Here is a 23,855-nt window from a genome sequence, read left to right on the forward strand (position 1 = left end):
GAAGACTAGGCAGGCCAGACTCTGTTGACTGTCTATGGGAGGAGCCTTTACCCATTGGGAGGAATGGATGGGGAGTGAGCTGAAAAGGAGGAGGAAAGGAGGAGGGAGAACTGTGGTTGGAATGTAAAATAAAGAAAAAAAATAAAATAAAGAGGAATACTAGGCAGGGATGGGGTTCCCAATATAGACCTCTCTGCAAATCTCTGAGATTTGAGAAGTAACGAGAGAAAGAGAGAGAGAGAGAGAGAGAGAGAGAGAGAGAGAGAGAGAGAGAGAGATTTTTAAGAGAAACACAAGAGTCTATTTATAATTTTATCATCACACTGAAACATAAGTTCTGAGCCTAGGTTAACAAATGGCTGGTTTAGAAGAACCTAAGAGATCAAACAATAGCCCATCCTCTAGTTTACTGTTGCAGCAAATGGTAGTTTATTAATCCATTGCAGAGCCAGCGCCAAAGCCCCATACTTGTCAATCTTGAACACACAGATCAATATACATTTGATTCCTGGATCCAGGAGGCTTACGAAGCTTTCAGAAATCAGGGCATATTGAATGGAGGGCAGGAATGGTGACCCCAGAGGCCCCCCGGTTTCCACAGTTTAATATTCTTGATAAAGGGAAGGAGAGGGAGCTCAGGTTGAGGACATCATGGCCAAAGCTCTAGTGGTTTTCCAAAGTCTCTATGGCGGTGGGTCAATATTCTGCCATCATGTCAAAAGTGCAACAGCCACTACTGAAACCCAACTCCAGTTTCTACAACTTACAACACGGAAGGTCTCTCTGAAGATTTGTTAGATGTAACACAGCCACCGGAAATGGCTAAATCCTCTAGTCTGTGTTGACTGCCCCCTAGTCTGGTAACTGTGATTGTTTTGACATTAATGCTAAATTAAACCAGGCTGTGGTCATGATCGATGGCAATTTAAACTTATTCACAGGTTTTGCATAAGCTTCAAACTCTTGAGTGATATTAACAGAGGTTTCTCTGTCCCTCCCTATCCCGCAGCTGCTTCTAAATGATCACTCAGGGGCTTAATATAAATTATAGAATGTTTGGCCAATAGTTTAGGCTTATTACTAACTAGCTCTTACATTTAAATTAACCCATTCTTATTCATCTATTTATTGCCACATAGCTGTGGCTTTTACCAGTCTGCTTCTTTCTCCCTGTCTTCAGTTTGGCTTTTCTACCTAGCTTATGTTTTGCCTTGCTATAGGCCAAAGTAGCTTTCATTATCAGCCAATGAGAGCAACATATACAGGGTACAATATATATGTATATGAACTCTGCATACAGAAGGGTTTTCCCACAACAGGTTGGGAGCTGAAGCCACATTTTTTCCTTAAAGTCTTTCTGAACTCACATGGAATTAGCAGCAAACAGTTGAGGCTACATTTGAACAACAGAGTTTGTTTCATCTCACTGGCTAGTGTGAAGTAAGACTGGCAAAATGGCAGCCGAAGCTATGTCTTTTCAGCTCCATGTCAACTGTGTATGAAGAGGGAGGCTCTTCACATAAGTTCGTTGACAAGAGTCTCACAGGGAGATGAAAGCTGGCCCTGCCCTGGCACACTTGCACTCTGCCCTCCCACCTCTGTTCTTGCCAGTTTAACTGGCAGTAGGATGTCTCTCTCAAGTCCTCACAGATGGACACATCCATCAGCATAACACGCAGGCATCACTTAGAGATGACTTATGTTTTCCCGAGTATGGGCACAGTCTTAATGATTATGTAAATTTATACAAGGGTTGTTAACTTGTAAAGAAGAAAAGATGTGTCTTGCTCAATTATGCATGTGTAAGATGTGTAATGACTCTCCCCTCTCTCAACAGCACGGGATGGGCATCCCCTCCATTTCTATTATGCTCCACGAACTCATCAAATTACTCCACCATGCACGCTGCTGTGACGTTACCATCATCCGAATCGGAACGTCAGGGGGAATTGGTGAGACAGACTATTTTCTACCATTAAAACTGAGCGTTTCTTCATACATCTCAGTGTTAATCCACAGCACACCAACATACATAAAGTCCAACAGAAATCCAGACGAGCTGCAAGGTACTGGGAGGCTGGACTTAAGAATTTAGCTCCTCTTCTCCCCCTTACTTCTCTCTCTCTCTCTCTCTCTCTCTCTCTCTCTCTCTCTCGTGTGTGTGTGTGTGTGTACGTGTAATTCCACTTTTGTTCACATAAAGAAGAGTGGAATTATCAGAAAGTATGGTTTATGGTATGTTCTAGTTCGTTCCTTTGTTGCTGTGATAAAAGACTTTGATCAAAATCAACATGGGGAGGACAGGACTTCTACAGCTACAGAGCACGGTTTGTCATTAAGAAAAGTCAAAGCAAGATCTTACTCAAGGCAGGAAGATGGAGGCAAGAACTGAAGCTGAGGCCATGGTGGGATGCTGCTAGGCCATTCTTCCGGAGGCCGGTCCTCAGTTGAGGCTCCCTCTTCCTAGGTGACTTTAGTTTGAGTCAAGTTGACAAAAACTTATCAGCACATGGAAAGAACTGGTTTTGAGCCTGAGAAATTTTTATCTAACAGGAATGGGGGTGTTCAGATCAAGAAAATTGCATGGATTTTTGCCTGTTTTATCTACTAAGTATCAGACCTTATAGCAATTAGCGACTAGCAACATGCTGCTTTTGACTCTTCTTGGTGATCACTGCTGCTCTTTTCTAGGTTGTGTCTTTTACTTGACTGCATAGCAAAAAGGATCATGTGGGCTGTTAGGGAAAGTCTGTGGCTACCTATGTTCTTCCAAGAGACTCCTTGCCTCGCTTCTATTGATTCCTAGGGAGTAGATCTTTCAGGGTGTCCTTTGACCATATCACTACATACAAATGCAGACACGCCGTTATCAATGGAGAGGTTTGGCTGACAGAGTGGCAGGACTACATGGTTACATAATAGGGAGTGAGCTTTTAAAAGACAAATCCCTTTGCATTCCTCAAGCAAGCATTGTGGAGCGAGAGGAGCGCTCAGAAATCTTCAAAGGACTAGAGAAGTGGCATGTGTCACAGACGGCGCTCACTAAGATCAAGCAAGTTAAAAAGGACCACAGCCTTTCCAGAGCTATAATCTGAGAACAAAGCCAGGCAAAGTCCCACATATGCGGACAAACAAAACCCAAAAAGAAAAAAAAATGATGGGTCCTCTTCCAAATGGAAATGGAGAATATAAGCAATCAGTGTTGATCAGACATCCTTCTAGATGATGGTTTATCCAACAGCAACCCAAAAAATCAGTTTCAGGGAACAGCATGCCTGGGAAAGACATGGTTACCATTATTAAGGTTGCTTGCAATTCTTGGTTTGTGGGATACATTGATTTGCCTTCTGAGGTCACAGCTACACATTCTGTTCTCCTGACTGCTGCAATTGTCACTTGATATGAACAAGTCTCCAGTAACATGATGAGTCACTCTAGTGACCATCCAAATCATGATCGTGGTCTTGTGTTTCATGATAACCTGGTGGTACAGACAACAAGATAGTACCAACAGCGAGATGGAGGCCTGTCAACAGAAGCAAATTAAACTGTTATACTAATGGAAACAGCTTCATTTCAGAGTTGCATCTTCATTACTAATGCTACAACTAAGACAAGTTCATCTGCTTTGTTTGAAACGAAACTGTATTTGAAGATGGAAAATACAGACACTACTTATTCTTTTGCTGACATCAGTTCCTTAACTGAGAAAATACTTTGATAAGGGAAATATAAGCAATTAAAGTGCATTTTTAGACAAAAAATGCTATCAATGCTTTTTTGATGAATCTATGTGTCACGGCAGTGTAAGGAAAACACATTTTTTTAGCATCTCAGGACAGTCTGAACAATGTAAGCAGTCCTTTATTTTTGGTTGACTTAAAATGCCTCTGATCACACAGAGCTATATCTTCAGAGGCTACTGTGATGTTTAGCTTCCACTATCAACTTGACACAACCTAGCATCCTTTGGCGAGAGTCTCAGAGGCATTGTCTACGGGTATATCTGTTTGAAGAATGTCTTGACTAAATTCAGTGATGTGGGTGTGACCGTAGACAGCAGGTCATGAATTGTGTAAGAGGAGGGAAATGGAGCTGAGCTCAAGCAAGGAGGTACACGTGCATTCAGTTTTCTCTTTGCTCTTGACTGTGGAGGAGACTGGCTGCTTCTACTTCCTGCCTTAACTTTCCCATAATGTTGGATTACAATTTGCAACTGTAAACGGCATAAACCTAGTCTCCCTGTCATGGTGTTGTATTACAACAACAGAAATTAAACAGGACAGTCGCCTTGGGTATCTAGGTGGAAATTTAAAGTGTTCTGTAATTAACTCTAGTTTGGCATATTGGAATTTATCCAAAACCAGGATGAGTCTGTATTCCATATTCATGGTTGTTAAAACATTTTCTGTAAAGTGCCAGATAATAAAAGTTCTGGGCTTTGCAAACTATGCTCTCTCTGTTGCTAGTTCTCAATGCCACATCATAGCTCGGATATAGCAAGGACAGTATGTGAATGAATGCATGGTCATGCTGCAGCAAGGCTTCATTTACTAGGACAGTGGCATGTGGACTGTGGACCAGAGTTTGCGGACCTGTGTTGTGTGGCATCTTTACAGAAACATGTGCTCAGTGACCGTATTTCTACTGAATATTCATGATATGATAGGCACAGCACCAGACCTGGGGAGAGGGCGACAAACTGGCACTGTTTTAAAATTGATACACCTTGTATTCATCCACTAGAGAGCTAGACAAACACATGACTGTAAAAAGTGCGTTGGGTGTTCAGAGAGAGGCTGTTCAGGGTACCACCAAGATACACCTTTTCAGTAGAGATCAGGGCAAATCAAAAGGTGGAAACTCACTGTGACCTATATTTGCTGCCTTTTACTTAGTGATGCTTATTTCATTGGTTAGCCCTCCCATGGCTCAGACTTTTGGAAGGGAGTGACTCCGGATGGCAGCTGAGGAACGCTGCCATCAGTGTAAAGAAAGGGAGTCGGGAGAACAAGAACACACCCGGGCAGGGAGAGGAGGAGTTGACAGAAAATGGCATCTCAGTGGGTCCAGGCCCCTTGAGCAAGGCAGACTTTGCAGCAAGGGAAGGTCAGCCAAGAGGCCTAATTTGCATGGAGCCCGGGAGGAAAAGGAGGCTATGTTATGAGCATCTGAAGGAAGAGTGGATAGAGCTGCCAAGAAATTATAGTAATCGAGGAGTCTGCAGGAAGATTAAATATCAAGTAGTCACATCACTTTATGAAAGCTACTTGCTGGCAGGCTCATTTACTTTATTCCTGACCTAATTTATTCAAATTTGAGCCTGAAGGCTGGCACTAATTTGCACATCCAAGAGTCATGTTTGTCTTGAAATCTAAACCCCACCACATTGTAAATGCGAATCTGGATAGGCAGCCAATGAAAGTGCCTGTTCCAAAAGTTATTTGATGGCTTTCAGAAAAAAAAAAATTTAAAGATGAAAGCAGGGCAATCATTAACAAACAGCATTAATCCGTGTTGACAGAATAGGTTCCATACTACCTGTCACCGAAGTCACTCTGCGCAATCTTCTGGGATCACTTATTTATTCCATATTGCAGGCATTGCCCCCGGGTCTGTTGTAATAACAGATACAGCTGTAGACTCCTTCTTCAAGCCTCGGTTCGAGCAGGTAATCTTGGACAACGTGGTCACCCGAAACACTGAACTTGACAAGAAACTGGCTACCGACTTGCTCAACTGTAGCAGAGAAATCTCCAGCTTCCCAACCCTCATTGGACACACGATGTGTACCTATGACTTTTATGAAGGTGAGAATCCTGTACATGCCACGAAGGCAGTAGGAAAATATTGGCAGTTGGTTATACAAAACCACAGTTGATATTAGAACAGCATATTAGCAAATTCATCGTGTAGATTTTCAAGGGGGAAGCAAATAGCCTTTTTACTTACTAAAGTGTTGCAACATGAGGGCTTAATAAGCAGCTGAGAAACGTGCAGAATGAGTTGATACTGAGAATGGGTTTAATCCTCTATCAGTTAATACTAAAATACAATTAGTGATGTTGACAGCATCCTCTCTCTGCTCACGGCTTTTACTTAGATTGCCAACTCTAAGACAGAGGAATATTCTGGTCCTATGCTTCTGCTATTCATCTGAACACTGGGCAGGAAATAAGACCAGGAAATGGGGAGAAAAGTTCAATTAAACAGATCCTAGGGGTGGATCTTTTATCCCATAGCCAAGAACATAGGGTCTCCATACCTAGTTGAGAGTTAACTTGAAGGTCATTGCCAAACAGCAGCTCTTGTTCCAAGGGATGAGGGGCAAGGCCAAAACAAAACAAGACACAACAAGCCCCAAGGACAGACTCTGTTTGTTACAGAAGAATCTACACTACCTTGATGTCATAGAACGTTGAACTTCCAGCAAATCTGTGCTGTAGTTGTGTTCCTAGCATAATCACAGCTACTCTTAAGATTTCATCATCTTTTACTTTTCTCTATATCAAGGTTTATGTAAGACTTTAAGAATCTAAAAGCCATGCATGGAGATAGATTGTATTCTCTTTGCATTTGTTCGGGTTAGCGAAGGTGTTTGAGGTACTGATGGACAGACTGAGACTGTTCTAGGATGCTGACTCTTAAGCCCTTCATTTAGAGGGCCACCCACCCATGCGTTTGCGTCACAGCTCATCAACAGAAGCCTGGCGGCGTCAGTGTTTCCATTGGTCCATGAGATGTTGTTTCACATGTGAATTATTTTGCCAACATTTGTAATTTCTAGAGCTGTTCATATGAAAAATTCAAATTTTTGGCTTCTCGGAATGACATAAAGTAGCGTTAAAAGGTACAAAATGCTCCACACATGATGGCCCTGGAAAACCCTGGCCCACATCTGGGACTGCTTATGGTCGGTGAAGTGAGGCCACACCGATCTGCCTAGGCAGACCCTTCCAGTCACATTACCCATGGCTTCTGAGCCATGTGGGTTTGCCTCAGCATAAATAACACCGTCAGAAGTGTTGGCAGGCAGCACCGGAGAAGAGAGAAGGAAGAGGGAAAGGCTCACTGTCAGGACAGAAGCCACGGAGAACAGGAGCACAGGACAGGAAAGGCTTCCGGAAGGGACGGTGCAAATAACGAATGGCAATTGGCTTCCATCCGGATACCGCGGGGTAGGAAAATTCGGGATGTACACGTGGCAGCGGGCAGGAGGTGAGGTAACATTAGACTGTTCTCCACCTCCTTCTGTCCCCACTGATCAACCGAAGTGAAGTAAGTCCGAAATAATAGGGACAATCTGGAAGGGAAAACTCAAGCGAAGGGCTAGTATGAAGCCCGAGAGGTCTGTGAGGGACAAGGGACACACCATTTGCCTGTTTGGCCGTGGTGGTCATACAGAGAGTGGCAGTGTCCAAACCATTTGCCTCAGGAGCGTCACTGAGGCCTGGAGGGTCAGAGAGGGTAAGAAGCCTCTCTCCCCCACCACCCTGCCCGCCCCATGTCTCCACCTGACCTGGGGCCCCTGCCACTGAGACAATCTGAGTTTCTCCTCAAAGGAAAACTTTCTCTGTGACCCCCCTCACCCGACTCCTGATGTCCCCGCTCCTTTAAAACTTGGGCACTCCTTCCTGTATAGATGTTCTACACTCTTTTATGAGATTTGAGCCAGGTGCAGCCATGTTCTATTTGGAAGAAAGATTCAGCAGCCAGGTTGAGTCCCCAGAGGAGGATCACTCAAGAGGCGGGGACGGATACAGAGCCCTGCACCACTGGGTAGTCTTTCGCCGACAACACTGCCACTGAGGTGAGACATCAGCCGCTAAACCACTCCGTCCTCTTTCAGGCCAGGCCCGCCTGGACGGAGCCTTGTGTTCCTTTTCGAGAGAGAAGAAGCTGGACTACCTAAAGCGAGCATACAAAGCCGGAGTCAGGAACATCGAGATGGAGTCGACGGTGTTCGCAGCCATGTGTGGACTGTGTGGTCTGAGAGGTAAACTTCTTGCGAATGCCATGTGCGCCACCCTTCTTTACGGCCATCTTAGGTTCATTCTTCAGGAGGAGGGAAGGGGGCCCAGATACATTTTGTTTTGTGTCGAATGCTTGCTTTAAAATTACTCAGAATGTACATTACCTCGTAGTGTTTGGTGGGCAGGTAGGACATTGCTCTCATCACGGTTATGAGGAAACGAAGGTCAGGGATCAAAAAGCCAAGGGCACATGCTGGCTGTTGATGCAGCTAGGACCCAACTGCAAGCTCATTGTTCTCCATCTCGGTGGTGGCTGCCGGTTTCTCTCATAACTGAATTTGTTGAGACAGGATGCAAATGAGAGATTCCTAAAATAGTCTATCAGTCATAATTTTAATTAGCATGGTCAGGAAAAGGTAGGAGGGGGAGGTGCCATTTGGGAAAAGCCACATGGGAACCTGGGAAGCACGCTCCGGAAAGTGTAAATGGAAAGCTAAATATATCAGGAGCACACAGGTGTGCTGCGGGAGCAGGTGGAGGCAAGCGCAGGGCGGAACGGTGAGAGATGGGAGGTGTCGGGGAGAGGGGCAGGTTGTGCGCCTCTCTGTTAAAATGTGGGCTTTCCGTCTGGAAACAGGGAGGCGCCGGAGAGCTCCGAGTAGAGAAATAGACTTTCTCTGGGTTCTGAGTTCTCTGGTTCTCTGGGGCCAGAGAAGAAGCAGGAAGGAGACTAAAAAGGCCAGGACAGTTTCTAGCCAAGCATTAAGCGCCAAGGTAATAGCGGATGGTAATGGGATGAGGTCAGGCTCTGCATGGGTTCAGAAGAGAACGAAAGCAGGAACCGCTGAGGGTTCGGTGTGAGTTCCAGGTGCGAGGCAGACCCTACGGATTCCCAGAGGAGTGAGCTTGTCACGATGGGGACAGGACGTGTTTAGTTGAGGATTTGGTGGCAGTGACATGCAAATGAAGGTCAGGTAAACAGGGGGACTTCTGACTCAGGCTCGGATGGAGGGTTTGGGATGGAGGAGTAAACGTATATGTTGATGGCCTTTGAAGAGAATATGGTAGATGAGATGCAACGAACATAGGCATAGATAAGAGGAGACCAAAGTTAAAGTTAGGGACGCGAGGAAGACTCCGAAGGTGATCAATGATGTCACAGAACCCGAAGAGGATCAGTAATGTCACAGAATACCAGGAGAGTGTTCCCTGCTGCCCAGAGGATAAAAACATTACAAAAGAACCCTGAGTTCTAACCTTTGGTCTTAGAGCCAATACATTTTCATACGTATGCTATAAACACTGCACTTGTGACAACATTTCTGAGAATGGACTTTGGAATGAGAGAGATTCAATAAGGAGATTCTTTTTGTTCTTTAAAAAATAACAATGCTGGCATGACCGCAGCTGCTAGTCCAGGCAGAGATGGCTAGAAAGGTGCAGGTTCCCCGCGGTGGGTGAGCGACAGAGCTGGTGGGAGCACCAGCCATGCAGCCGGGAGTCAGGCAGGCGGGTGACCAGATGGCAGATAAAAGGCTTACAGGACATAATAAATAGATGTAAGGCTAAACATAAAGGTAAACATTTATTACGTAAAGAAGAAGGAGAGAAAGAAAGGCAGAAATAGAAAAGTGGGGGGAATCATGTGTGCACACGCCGAGAGAGGGAACAGAAGGAAAGGGTTTAGATGGCGACCAGAGGTCAGAAATGGCTGGGAGTGGGCGTGGCTTGACCAAAAGAATAACAAGATTAATTAAGAGCCACTGTTTTTAACCACTCCTACTTCAAAATACACGCACGCGTCCAAACCAGTCCCTGTACTCTATGGGTGAAGATCCACAAATTGTTACCTGTGCCATGTGTAGGTATGTGTGTGATGTGCATGTATGTATGCATGTTAGCATGCGCGTGGGCACATGTGCATGCGTGGGCATGTCATGTGGAAGCCAGGGATCAGGAATCAACCTCAGCTGCCCCTCTACGCCTGTCGGACCCTGAGCATACTGACGTGGCCGGTTCTGCTGAGCAGATTGCTGGGGTGGAGGGGGATACTTCCTCTGCCTTCGGTGGCTGGGATTATAGGCAGGTCTTTGGGCGTTTAGTTAGGTTCGGACAGCAGGTAGTTTAACTTAACTCTGGGAAGACGAGCTGTCTTCCCAGACCCCACCCCGCCTCCATTTAGAAACCCTTCTAGAATCCTCATTTTCCAAGAAACCATAGGCCCCGCTTTCCCCTAAACAAATTAGCAAGCATGGGGCCCGCTTGACCTCACTTAGGTAGCAATGCAGACTCCTGCTCTGGGAAAGGCCTTCTGGGCTTTCTTTATTATGGAAACAAGTGACCACTTAGTTCGTCTCTCTGCAATTATGTAAATGAGCAGATTCTGATATCCAGTATGGTCAAATGTAAAATGCTGAGCCAGCAGGCTGCAGGTGTAGGTGTGGTGATGGCCATGGGTTCTTTTTGCAAAAGGCATCTGTTGGCCCCCAGGGAAGACCTTAGTCTTGTGAATCCTGGGTATCTATCTATCTGCCTTTGTCTTTTGAGACTCCTGCAGAGACCAGAGGGAAGCTCTTCTCTTAAGAGAGCCCCTTCCTCCTGGAGGCAGATCTCATGACCTTGCTCTGACCTCCACCTGCAGGTGTCCCTCCTTCACAACTAGCTTTCCTCTCTCTGTCTTCCTGCATCATTCTACTCTCGCTGCTGCTGAAGCTTTAGTTTCTGCTCTCAGCATCCCTGCAGGTCTCCGTCTTCCCAGGCACAGCTGCAGCCTCCTTTACATCCTGCAGCCCTCTTTTGGCTGCCACCAGGCTCCATCCGCAGCCCTAGTTCACCCAAGTATTACTGTCCAAATTTCTTCACAGTCACGGGGGCTGCTTTTATCCCCAAGATATCATTGTTTTAAAAAGTGCATCTGTGCTCTGTTGGCTGGGGAAGATCCACTGTCAAGGCCCATCACACACAGGTTGCTATCATGTCCCCATGTTTCATTGCCACCGCATAGCATCTTCTCCCTCACCCCTTCCCAGAGGTAAAGCGCTGCCACACAGCCCTTTTCCGCTTTAGCCCATTTACCACCCACTCTGTGAGCTGAGAAAGCTTTGGGGGAAGGGCTGCGGGTGCATTCACACTGCTGCTCTAGCAGAAAACCTGAAAGGACATGAATAGAAAGCAATATGAAGAAGTCCCACCTGACCCCAGAGCCCAGAATCTGTGAGCTTCCGGCTTGCTCTCAAGACACTGACTCCCCTCCAGAGCTATTACCAGCCCATCCCACCCTTCTCTCCTGGTTGCCTTCTCTGTCTTTTTATACTACCAGACAGCTGAACAGCCAACAGGAGTTCACAGCCATGTGAGAACTAATTGTTTCCGCCTTCGGATATATGTTAACACAGCTCTTTCAGGAACCCAAGTTCTAACTCAGAGGACTCAGTAGCAGAGGTGGAACCCAACCCAGGCAGAAATGGATCATTTCTGCATCTCTCTGGTCCATGAAGGGTTTGTTTGTGTCCATGTAGCCCACCACTTATGTTCACAATTAATATGAGACTTGGCCTCTCAGGGGACCATTGTATGAGTACCCAAGCCCAATCAATAATATTTAGATCATTTATTTCGCTTCTTTGTTGCATATTCAACACCATTAGCTCAATTTCTGGTTTGCTTATACATTAGAGTCACGCGTGCTCTAGTTTGCTGTCTGTTGCTGTGATATACATTCTGCTGTGGGGAGGAGAAGGTTTATGTGGTTTACCCTTCCACATCACAGTTCATCATTGAGGGAAGTCAGGTCCTATGATGCTACTGGCTGGCTCCCCATGGCTTGCTCTGCCTGTTTTCTTATACAGGACCACCTGCTTGGTACTGTCCACAGTGAGCTGGGTCCTCCCACATCGATAATTAATCAAGAAAATGCCCCACAGGCATACCATAGGCCAGTGTGATGGGGACGGCTCCTCGACAGAGGGTCCCTCTTCCCAGCTGACTCTAATTTGTTCCAAGTTGACAAAAAGCAAATCAGCCCAGTGCATAAAGTTGATATTCATTCTCTCCCCACTGTGATGGAGCGCCAGAAGAATGGGAAGTTTGTCATTGCTCCATGCCCAACGCCTAGACTAATGTCTGCCATATGGGAACTCAATCAGTATTTGCTGAGTGAATGAGTATAAAGAATGGCAATGAGTCTCTACTTGACCTTGGAAAATGGCCATCGAAAACCAGCGCGTCCATTCCCAGGTCACATTAGTGGTGCAGAATTGTTTGAAGGACGGGAGCCAAGATTTCCCTTTGCTGTGAGATTTCTGCAAACCTGCAGTCCCAGGGTCTGTTGTTATTTGGAGATGGACAAACCGCCTGGAATAAGGCCATCAACACCCATCTGTTAGTGCTGTTCTTTTGCTCATTGCCCCAGACAAATGTAACAGGGATCCAGTGCCACCTTAACAGATCCGGGTGAGGAGATAGTGGACTTCAAAATCACCCAGCATCAGAGAGCTGCCCCTTCAGGATAATGCAAAACCATTGGACAACAGAAAAGCAACATAAGTTGAATAGACGCATCTGTGACATATCTGTCCCTCTCTTAAAGTAAAATTTACTCCTGATTAAAGAGGATAACCCCCTTGGGCTGTGAACTTGAGATAAATGTATTCAGCCTGTATCTAGTTTTTCAAGTCAGAACTGCCTTTTGACACAGCTTGCACAGTAATAAATGAAACCTAATATTTGTCTAAGATTAGGTTCTGCTCAAGTTTGTCTCAATGCCTTTAGTTGTCTGCAACTCACCGTGGCTTTGCTTTAGAGTAAAGGAATAATGCCATGTTATTTCTTTTGACAGCTACTTGTAACTTAGGGAGGCATTCATTCTTTAGAGAATTACTTTGAAACTGTTCAATAAAAGGAAACAGAAACCCCGACTCCAATTCAATTTTTTAAATTCTTCTGTGGATGCTCCCAGCAATGAAGGATCTTTGTGTCGGGGACCTGCATGGTGACCATCGATAAAGCCCAAAAGATGTTCCCACAAAATTTTAATGGCTATTTTAGGTTTGTAGCTGTCGTATTTCTTAATCCCAAAAGAGAAGAAAAATCAGGTTTTTGAAAAATTGTTCCAAAAGGATATTGGGCAGCCATTTGCAGCTCTCCACACCTTCATGGGAGAAATAGCAGCGTGGGGTTCGTTAACGTTCCCACCGCCATCTCTGGAATTTGACCTCAGCTCTGTGTGACTTGTGCCGTTTGCTCCAGAAAGACTGCTGCTTCTGGCGGCAGTCTTTCCATGGAAACACAAGGCTGTGGAGCGGGATGATGGTTGCTGGACCAAAGCACCCAAATGTGCACCATTCCAAATCAGAGACCAGTGTTGTGCTGCAGAGACTGTGAGCAGATAATTACCTTACTTCAGCCAACAAACCATAAGGACAGGGTGGTCCTGAGAATTGGCACTGGAATCTAATAAAAAGTTAAGCAGACACAGAGTAGCGTTGCATAGCCATGATCCTGCCCTGATTGTTCAGCTTTCAAATCTGAAAGATCAGGTGTAAATGTGTAACTAAATTACTATTTATTTGTCTGGGGTAATGGTGAGTAGTTACCATATGGCTCCGGCTGGTCTTGATTGCTTGCCTCAACCTCCAGGATTCAGGAGTCACAGATGGGGTCACCACATCACACCTTGCATTACTTTTTTTGTTGAATAATAACTGTGCAAGTTTCAATATGTGTACAGCCTGTATAATGATCAAAATGGGCTAATTAGTATATCCATCATCTTAAACGCTTCTTTTCTTTGAGATGAAACATTTAGCTATTGTTTGTCTTGTAAATTTGACAAAGACAGGATAAAGAAAATATAACTTACTTTAAGATATTCTAACATATTTTGAATTAAAGCCGGTATACTTTTGGTTGACTGGCTTTCATTCTAATCCTAGCCTTCTCTCGCCACTGCCAACACACCCTCTGTGTAGCTGGTACAGCCTATACTGGCCTCTCTCTGCTATGACCCCAAGACCAGGGACCAAGACTAGCATCTCAGGCTCCATTGCCTCTTTTCCCAAGTTGTCTTTGTTTCATGACCCAGCATTCAGCAGATCAAAGTCCTAGCATCATCGCTAGGCCTCCTCAGGGATGACAATACGGTCTCCCTACTGACAAGATGATGTGGGGCCCGAGGTGGAAACTGGGAGGCCTGGGAGGCCAAAAAGACATCCTTTTCTGCGAGGATGAAGCCAGGTCTGGAGGGAATATGGAGCAGCCAAGGAAGCATGGCTGAGCAAGAACAAGGATGGAATAGATCCAACATCACTGCCTCTTGGCTGTTGCTTTTTAAAACAGTGTTACGAACTGCAGTTACTACTAAAAATGATGTGTGCACACCGGCACTGCAGAGAACACTAGCAATAGCTTTCAATGGCTCGGGGATGTTTAAACAGCATTTAAAACTAGGAGGAAAGAATCAGAGGTGGTTGTGTAAGTGAGTGGGCATATTCATAGGGGCCTCAATTTCAAAAACACTCCCCAGGAATCCAGTGCTAAACGTAAATACCTGGACTGAGCTCTGGGCTTCTTGGGTGAAAATGAAAGCAACTTGTGCTATTCCACTCTCATTATACAATCAAAGAAAGCATCGGGGGTGTTTCCTTTCTTGGTTTGTCTTGGCAAAACTTTATTCCAATGCTAAACTTTGTTCAGAAGTATTAAACAAGTGAAATCATCAGCTATGCTGTAGCCGGAAGCACCTTTAATAACACTTCTGTAAGAGATGCAGGGCAATCAGAGAATGCACCCTGAGAGCGCACTTCCGGGTAATTCAGCATGTCTTTGTGGACCTAAAGAGTTAGGGTCCAGGTATGTACCTTTGTGGTAACTTGGCTTGATTTGGGAAAGGAGTTGAAAATCTTTAAAGCAATTTTCAGAGAGGTCAATGAAAGAGACCTGTTTTCTACAAGTATTTCCTGCCCGCCCCCTCTGGTTCCAGATGTCTGGGATGGAGCATGAGAATCTGCATTATCTGTAGTCCTGGGTACAGGGGGCCAGCAGACCAAGTTTTGAGAAACACGAAGCTACAGGAATAGGTTATTTGTATGTCCCCAGTCCTGCTGGCCCCTCTGACTTTTTGATAGGTCACCAACAGCCTGAGGTCAAGCTCTCAAAGGAGACACAGGATGTGAAAGGCTTAGGCCGATGATGATGAGATTCTAGAGCCTTCCATAGCAGGCAGACCGGGACAAAAGCGTGTTAGCTTTACAAACTCAACCACTGAGGAACAACAGAAGATGGAGCGGCAGAAAAAGGGCGGGGCTAAGAGGCGCGGACAGATGAGCGAGGCCAGGAGCTGCAACACAAACCTTTGCTGGGTTCCCAGTTTTCCAGCAGCCGGCTCATTTGGTTTCTGCTGTGTGCACGGGTGTTGGCTCCCAGCCCTTTTAGCTTTGTCCCCCATTAATGCAAAAATCTTGCTGGAGGTTTGATTTGTATCCGAGAGAGGCTGTGAACATAGCAGAGCAGAGAGCGGCGTGCCATCTAAAGGATATAATGTATGAGCCCTAGAAGCCCTAGCTCCCTAAAATTATCCGCAGATATTTTGTGTGCATAGATGTCTTTTTTTTTAATGTGACAGAAACACAGTGTCAACTTTCATCAGCTTCTCTGTACAAGCCATAGATGATGCCAGAGGGCTGGAATCACTAGGCATTATGACAAGACTCAGAACACAGTAAGCTCTGCCTTAGACCTGTGTGTTCCTGTTACACTCTGCCCGGGTCAGGTAGCTGGCAATGTTCTTGGTGACAGGTAGGTCACTAAATGTCCCTCCAGCCCCCAGGAGCTCCCCTTCCTTCCTAATCTAAGCAAAGCTCCAGCTTCATTTTGACAGGTTGTTCTGGGTAATTAGTCCCTTTTATTTGTTCATGGAAATAGTTGGGTGACAAGATCATTATATGAAGCTTGTTAGGGCTCTCCAGGGTGAAGAAAACAAAGCCAAAAATCGCTGTTACTTGTTCTCTCCAGATCTGACCTGACCCTTGAAATTTAAGGGAAACGGTTCACTCTGTGAACTCGGAGCCCACTCTGTGGAGAGTACAGAGCACCAGGTTCCTTTTCTCCTTCTGCCATGTGAGGGATTGGAGCCGGACTCTCAATGGTCCTTGCATCTGCCAGCCACACTGCACTTCGCAGACTTGCTGCTCATTATCTTGAAAAGACGCTGTGTGTGTGTGTGTGTGTGTGTGTGTGTGTGTGTGTGTATGTGTGTGTGTATGTGTGTGTGTTAACTCTCCAGCTTTGGTCACCTGTTTAGCCAAGTTGCTTTACAACCAAGTGAGTGAGTTTCGGGTAAACAGGGTTCTAGGCGATGAAATGTTATTCAGCTCTTCTCCAGTTGAATATTTTCCTTGCCTTTTACTCAATTGTAAGCATCATTTTGATGGGTGGGCCGGGGCAAATCGAAACAGCTCACCATGTACTGGAGAGGAATGGATGCAGCTGTTCAGCAATTTGGGGGATTTACTGGCTACTTAGCAGTTGCATCATAACGAGCCATTTGTTTACCTTTTCTAAGCCTTCATTTAATCGTCTGTCTAAGGGAACAAACTGTTACCTCATTCACGCCATGGCTACCCGAATTATGGGGTCATAATGATGGAATGCAACAAGAAATAAACCAAACGAAAGGACACATGTATTGGAAAATATTTTCAAGTTGAATAATAAGATGTTCATACCCCAAATACCTAAAAAATTCATACAGTTTAATAGCAGGGAAGCAAGTAGCCCAATGATCATCGATCACCTGTGACAATGACTATGGAAGGGGAAACAATTACAAGCGCTAGTGAGGAGGTTAAAAATAAAGGGACCCTAGCATACTGACAATGGAGATATGAAGGAGCACCTCCCTCGTGGGAAACTGCATCAAGGTCTTGCAGACTAAAAACAGACCCATCACGATATCTGACAATCTTATCACGGGATGTCTAAGTTAAAGAACTGAAACCAGTATGTGGGAGAGATGCCACCGCCAGTGTTCACCGCTGCGTCACCCGCAACAGCCACCATAGCAAAAACCACCCAAGGGTTCACCAGGGATAGGGCAGCACAGATGAACACTGCAGACACCGCGCTAAGTGAAATAAGTCAGGAATGGAACGTGATCCTGCACAGTCTCATTCATGTGTGGAATCAGAAACATCCCTGGGAGTAGAGATTAGAATCATGGCTACAGGAGGCAGGGGAGTGAAAGGGGGTAGGGTGGGAAGTGTTGACATGTTGGCCAAAGGGAACAGGGTTGCAGCTAGATGGAGGAGTAAAGGTTAATGTCCTAATGAGCATTGTAAGCGAGTATTGTTGCTAATTATACACATGTCTAAATATCCAAAGGAGTAAATTTCAGTTGTTACTATGAAAAATAAGAATGTGAAAGGATGCATATGTTAGTTAGATAAAGTCTTTCTATAATGCATATATTCTATTGAAATATTCCACTGTATCTCTAAATGTATAGCGATATCCCTTACCAGTGAAAAGTAAACATTTAAAGACAGCATAAGCTCTTGTGATTATAGTGAACTTCTTCCTAAATCCATACATCCCAGTGACTCCCGAAGCAGCGAGTCAGGAAATGGACATTACCCAACTCTAGTTTAGTGCCGGCACAGGTTGCCCATGTCCACAGAGTTGACCCCCTTTGCAGAAATGCACTTTTAGATGCTGACCAAGGTTACTGCCACCGTTGTCAATCCTAAGGGCTCAGGACATTCCTTGGAATCAGAGACTTGATATGAAACTGATAATAAAAACTTAATATAGTACCCACTTTTTCTGTCTGGATTTTCCTAATCAGACAAATCAAAGATACTTCCCTTGGATCCAAAAAAATGAGAACTTTGCCTTCTAAAACATATTGAGTTCTTTCCCGCACATTGTTATTGTTTCGTTTTCTAACACAAGATTTCCCTCATTCTTTAGAAATGAAACTCTCATGTGTTCTTGGTCTTCCATGCACTAAAAACTTATTTCAAGCATTTGATTTACGAGCTCAAAATTTATCAGAACCTGTGTTTACCATTATGGGCATCTTCTGGCCAGCATCCCACAGCTGGATTATTGAGCTTGCCTCCAGCACATTCATATGCTGCCCCCAGCAATAAACCTGAAGAGAAAGAGCCTCCTTCTAGCATTAGAAGTGCAACTGAAGTCAGGAAGTTTGTGTGCCTTGGATTTTTTACTGTTGTTGCTGTTGTTCTCTTCTGAACACAATACTTTCCTTATTCTACAGAGGAAAGGAGATTTTTATTATTTTTAATTAACTAATTTAGATGAGTCTTGGGAAGGAAAGAAGGAAGGAAGGAAAGAAAGAAGGAAGGAAGGAAGAAAGGAAAGAAAGAAGGAAGGAAAGAAGGAAGAATAGAGAAAACTAGAGGATCCAGTGGATTACATCTACATTACAGAGGAACAATTTAAAACGTACATGTTGTGAATGCCAGCACTTTAGGCTAATATCTTATAGAATATATGAGCCCGTTTGCACCACTAACCATGTGACTTGTTTTCCTAGCTGCCGTGGTCTGTGTGACACTTCTTGACAGACTCGAGAGTGACCAAATCAATTTGTCCCACGATGTCCTGGTGGAGTACCAGCAGCGGCCACAGCGGCTAATCTCGAGTTTCATCAAAAAACAGCTTGGACTTTGTGGCCAGACGTCATAACTCAGACTCCCACCCATCCCCTGTGAGTTGGTAGATACAGTTGCAATGCTGAAGCCATGTATTGTCTATAACATCCTTATGTAATTCTCATCCTTGGACTAAAATCAGAAAAAAAATTTATGAATCCCTTCATCTTAAAGTTGGACTTATTATAAGAGAATTTAATAACCATGTGAAATTAAGTTCATTTCCATTTTAGAACCAGTTAATCAAAGCAGTCTAAGAATTAATATTTTAAACTCATGAATTGTGCCATTTGGAGCTTCATATGCAGCATTAATTAAGTGTACATCAAAACAGAGCAGCCATTTGTAGATGGTTGCCAGTTGCTCGCTGAAGCAGATCCAGAAGCGTGTGTTAGGATGTTGTCAGCACTTTGTGGTGTTGGACAAGTGACAAAAATTGATTGTGCACATTCAAAATATTTACAAAAATGTGTCATTGTAATATTGGTCTGCATGGAAGAATTATCCTCGGGGAAATATGGCCATGCTTTTTGTTCTATCTGTGCACAATTTCAGTGCACACAGAATGGAATTAGACATTTTTCAATGTCTCTATTTGTGATTTTCACAGATTGTAATGGCTTGAGATCACACTTTTTTTTTTTTTTAAATGAAACCCTCGGTAATCTAAAGACCTTTCCGCTTCAGAAATCAGAAGTGACTAAATTGCCTTCGAGCAAACTTTATTTTTTTTCCCTGTATTTATTGATGTTGTTGTTTCAATAAGAACTGGATAACTGAAGAAAGAGTCAACTAAATTTAAACCCGAAATCAAGATGGCGGACAAATCCCTCTGCGTAACTTTGAGGCAGGTTTTGTTCTGAGCCTGCGCAGACGCCTCCCCTGACTGACCCCAGAGGGAGCACGCGGGACTCCACACACTGATCCCACCTTGAAGGTCCTTAGGAACGCTTAGGAACTGGAGAGACTGGGTGGGGTAACAGCGGAGGATGCCTTGTGAATTTGTATAATACGTAATGTTGTGTGTTTATATTTATATGGTTGTGGAACAAATAAATCTTGGCTCCTACCATGCTACAGAGTGTTTGGATACAGGACCACACACAGCAAGATTCCTGGCTGGAATCAGCAGGCTCCAGACTAGCTGAGGCTGAACCAGCCTGTTTTAAGCAGGAGCAATAAAGGAACCCCTACAAGGTGTTTTGGTTGTGAACTTCTTTTGGAAGCAGAAATGCTTGGAGTGCAACTTTCCAGGTTCCCCATTAATTGATCTTCAAACACAAACATCTGAACTACAAAAGCGAAGGGCGAGGCAGGAGAGCGTCTCCTCGCTCGCCTGGGTTTTCCTTTCCTTCCTATTATGTTAAGTGAAAACCACTTGAAAGCAGTTCAATAAGCTTTTGGGTTGAACTTTTATCTGGCTGCCCTTGAAAATCATGTTTGCTTCCTGCCTTGCTGTGAGAAGGGGGGATTCTGAGAAAGAGAGGAAGGAGAGAGTTCCCACCTAATCTTCCTGTCACTTCCTGACCAAGAGTGTGCTAATGTTCTCCTCGCCGGTAGCTCCTGTGTCAGCAAATAGTGTCCGGCCAGATACCTGTAAGACTACTTTGAGAATTCTGCCTCCCTTCGTCTGTTGCTCAAATAGTCAAGGAGTCAGATGAATGGACAGACTCTCCTGCATCACTCCTTGACCTGGCCCGCTTTCCAACTCCACACTCCCCCACTACTCCGAGTCTGGATACCACTTTCTGTCTTGTAGACCTCTGCCAGGGTCTCTCTCTCTCAGTAGCCACACTGCAGTGCTCACAGTACATAAGCCCCATGTCAACTCCTGCTCCTAATTTAAATCTGAACTCAATGTTCCCTTCCTCCTGAGCCTCCAGTCAAGTCCACGCAGCCTTGCTTCCCAGAGCACCCTCTACTACTTCAAAGTAAGCATCCTAGCTTGAGATTTTTGCCATGATTTGGCTCACTGTTTAATGAATCCTTAAGGCCTAGACAGTAAGATTCCTGAGGGCAAAGACTACGTTTGCTTTAATGGTTGCGCCATCTCTGAGCACCTAAAGCAATGCTTGTAAGTCCTGGGTGCACAGAATAGATGTTTGTCAAAAGAGGACAGTATTTCTGCCAGAGCCCTACCTTTAAAAACTCTCGCCGTACTGAGCAGGCTGTGGGCATCAGTTGATTTGCTCCAGGACACTGTCTTGTGGTTCTCAACATTGGGGCATATTAGGGTTGCCAGGAGACCCCTTCAAGAACACCGCCTGAGGCCTCACTTCAGACACACTCAATAGGCCTCCTTGAGAGTAGGCTCAGGCAGGTCTGTGGTCAAATGTAGCCTGGGAAGACAGCCACTGATTTAGAAAAAAGTATCCTGCAGGTGCCCCTCCAGCTGAACTATTAAAAGCCTTTGGCCCATTCTCCTCGGGAGTCGTTGCCCAGAAGAGCAACTCCTCAATGCCAGGAATAGTATCTTAATCATTTTCTATTCTAAACACTGACTGTACCCAGGAAGGCTGGAAGGATTAAGCATACATGTGTGCTATTATCTGTAGATAATATATTAACAATCTAACAACCACACATATCTTTAAGTCAATGATTCTAAATAACTGGATTACCTTAGGAGACAACCCTTTCTATAGGAACATATGCCTGCATTTAATAAGTCTCGTAATCTCTACAAGGACTGCAGCTTTAGAAGCATGGGACTTGACTTATTTTGCTAACAGGCATTACATGTGGGGTAGAAAGGAAAACTGAGTGGAAGATACATGGATCCCATTGCTTGCCTTCAGGCCATTAGATCCTGTCTTTTGTCATGGAAGAAGATTAAAATTGCCCAACACATACTGAGTTTCATAAAGTGACACTGTTCCTCTGCAGGATCCATCATGCCTCTGGACACACAATAAGAAGTTTGAAGATCTGGCCTACAATTCTCATATCCGATTTAGAGCTAAACAAACTAATCTTGCTGATCAGGTTTCCTTTGGTTCCCTTTAAAGATGAGATTTATGTTTATAGACATATACACACATACACGTATACACACACAGATACCCTTCGGTCCTTTAGGACTTTCTCCATCTTTTAAGAAGCTTAAAATAATAACAGGGTCCTCATCAGAACGTCTCCTAAAATGAGTATCTGGAAAAATTTATGATTTGCAGTCTGCTTCATCATTCCCTAGTGATGTCCCTGCTTCCGATGTACTCTTCCCAATAGATGTCATTCAAGGGAGAATCAATTTAACATTTATTTTTCTACAAACTGAGCATAGCAATTTTCCCTTGAGAACAAACCCCACCATTTAAACGCTTTGACTTCTGAAACATTAAATGCGATATTAATGATATCTTATGAGCATAAAGTAGTTTTAAAATTCATTAGATGAACAACCTTGAAACAAGTATCACATATTTTGTGGAAGATTGGTCTAGAATTACCCTGCCAAGGCAGTAATTTAGGGTTGTGCTTGGTTTTTTTTTTCTTTCAGAATTTAAATTTTCTAAGGAAGTATGTTGTCTTCTATGAGAACCTAAGTGTCACATTTTGAAGGACTGTATCTAGTCCAAAGTTATAAAAATTATCCAAGTCCTCCAATTTTGCCCCATCTCCCATTAGACCTGAAAGAACAGATCTTTAAAAATATAGGTTGTGCTTTGTATTTCAAAAATCACATTATTTTTCACCTAAGAGAAAAGCCTCTTTGGAGTTACATTCCACCCCCATCTCACTCCCCGCCACCGACATTACAACCCACAGAAACACTGATAAAATGAAAGCAAAAGGACTGTTAGTCAGGGCTCGCTTTGGGTAAATGGTCAGCAGTGAGTTGTCCACCTACCCAGACCTGCTCCCTGCCCCTCACGGGTGGGTCTGCTATCAGGGCTATCTATCTGCCTTTTTTCTACTGAGATCCCAGAAGGCTCAGGCCAAATAGGACAGTTTCTATGACTGTCCTAGGGCTTCAAGGGCTTGGACTCCACGCAAGCCATGGGCAGAACAAACAAACACATTTATAAAGAACCCATTTCATGTAGGTCGCGAGGTTAGATATCGTGAGACAGCAAGACAGTCGCTTCCTTAGCAATTCACAGCCTTGTCTACGTGAAAGACCAAAATGACCTGCGGGTCACTGCCATTCAGAGAAAAATAACATAGACTCCAAAGGAGAAATAGAAACAAACATGTTTTGAGTGGTCAATGAAAGGGGTCACCATGTACAGTAGGGAGATGTGAGAACGCTTCCGACAAGATGGACGTTTGAGGCAAACTTTACTTCAGGTGGAATTTTGGTGAGAACTCTGTGTACAATGCTTTCAGCAGATGGCCAGCAGGAAACAGGAAAAAGACCATGGCTAATGTAATGAAGCCTCCTTTCTGGATGGATCTGGACAGGCAATTTGTATTATGTGCTCTATACACTAAGACAAGGAGATTGTGTTTACTGTGTAGACAAAGAAAGGTCACTGACAGTTGTGCAGTAGGAGCTGACAGAGGTCTGTCAAGGGTAGGGTAGTTAGAAGGAAGGAGAATGAGAGTGAGATAGGGACCTGCAGCAAGGAAAAAATGCCTGAGTTCAGGGGACTAAGACTGGGCCACCTACATCACATAATGATGAGACCTCCAAATTCATTATTGTTGCTGTAATTGCATTAATACACACACACACACACACACACACACACACACACACACACATGACAAGGCAAATGCCTTCAAATTTTCAGTTTATAAGTCAGTTTTTGGGGTTGGAGAGATGACTCAGAGGTTAAAAGCACCGGCAGCTCTTCCAGAAGTCCTGAGTTCAATTCCCGAAAACCACATGGTGGTTCACAACCATCTATAATAAGATCTGATGCCCTTTTCTGGCATGTAGGGAAGTATACAGGCAGAACCATTGTGTTCATAATAATTTTTTAAAATGTCTTTAAAAAAATAAGTCAGTTTCTATATATCAGATAAAAATTCCTTTTTCATGTGAAGATGATTCATTCCCAAAGTCTCCTTTTGCTGAGAGACTCAGGAGAGCTCACAGCTGACAGAGCTGGGCTGGCTGTAGTGGGGTGAGCCACGTTTAAAGGGCTGATGGGTGAGAATGCCAGGAATGACATCAGCACTGATGGGAGGAAAAGTCTGGTGACAGTTTGGCTAATACAAAACTAGATTTCCAAATCTAGATGTGTGTATAACACGCAGCCCA

General features: G+C 44.3%; 1 protein-coding gene across 1 annotated transcript in view; it reads left to right on the top strand.

Annotated features, from left to right (window-relative positions):
- The window catches only part of Upp2 (uridine phosphorylase 2), a 37,286-nt gene extending 17,568 nt beyond the window's left edge, over positions 1-19,718 (top strand). Inside the window, exons 4-7 of the mRNA XM_087899974.1 lie at positions 1,838-1,952; positions 5,601-5,810; positions 7,850-7,996; positions 18,529-19,718. Coding sequence (XP_087756100.1) covers positions 1,838-1,952; positions 5,601-5,810; positions 7,850-7,996; positions 18,529-18,680 — 624 coding nt within the window. The 3' untranslated portion in view covers positions 18,681-19,718. The remainder of the gene's footprint in view (positions 1-1,837; positions 1,953-5,600; positions 5,811-7,849; positions 7,997-18,528) is intronic.
- Positions 19,719-23,855: the final 4,137 nt, after the last annotated feature.

Source organism: Myodes glareolus, chromosome 21 (assembly GCF_982192425.1).
Source record: "Myodes glareolus chromosome 21, mMyoGla1.1, whole genome shotgun sequence".
NCBI classification, from domain to species: Eukaryota; Metazoa; Chordata; class Mammalia; order Rodentia; family Cricetidae; genus Myodes; species Myodes glareolus.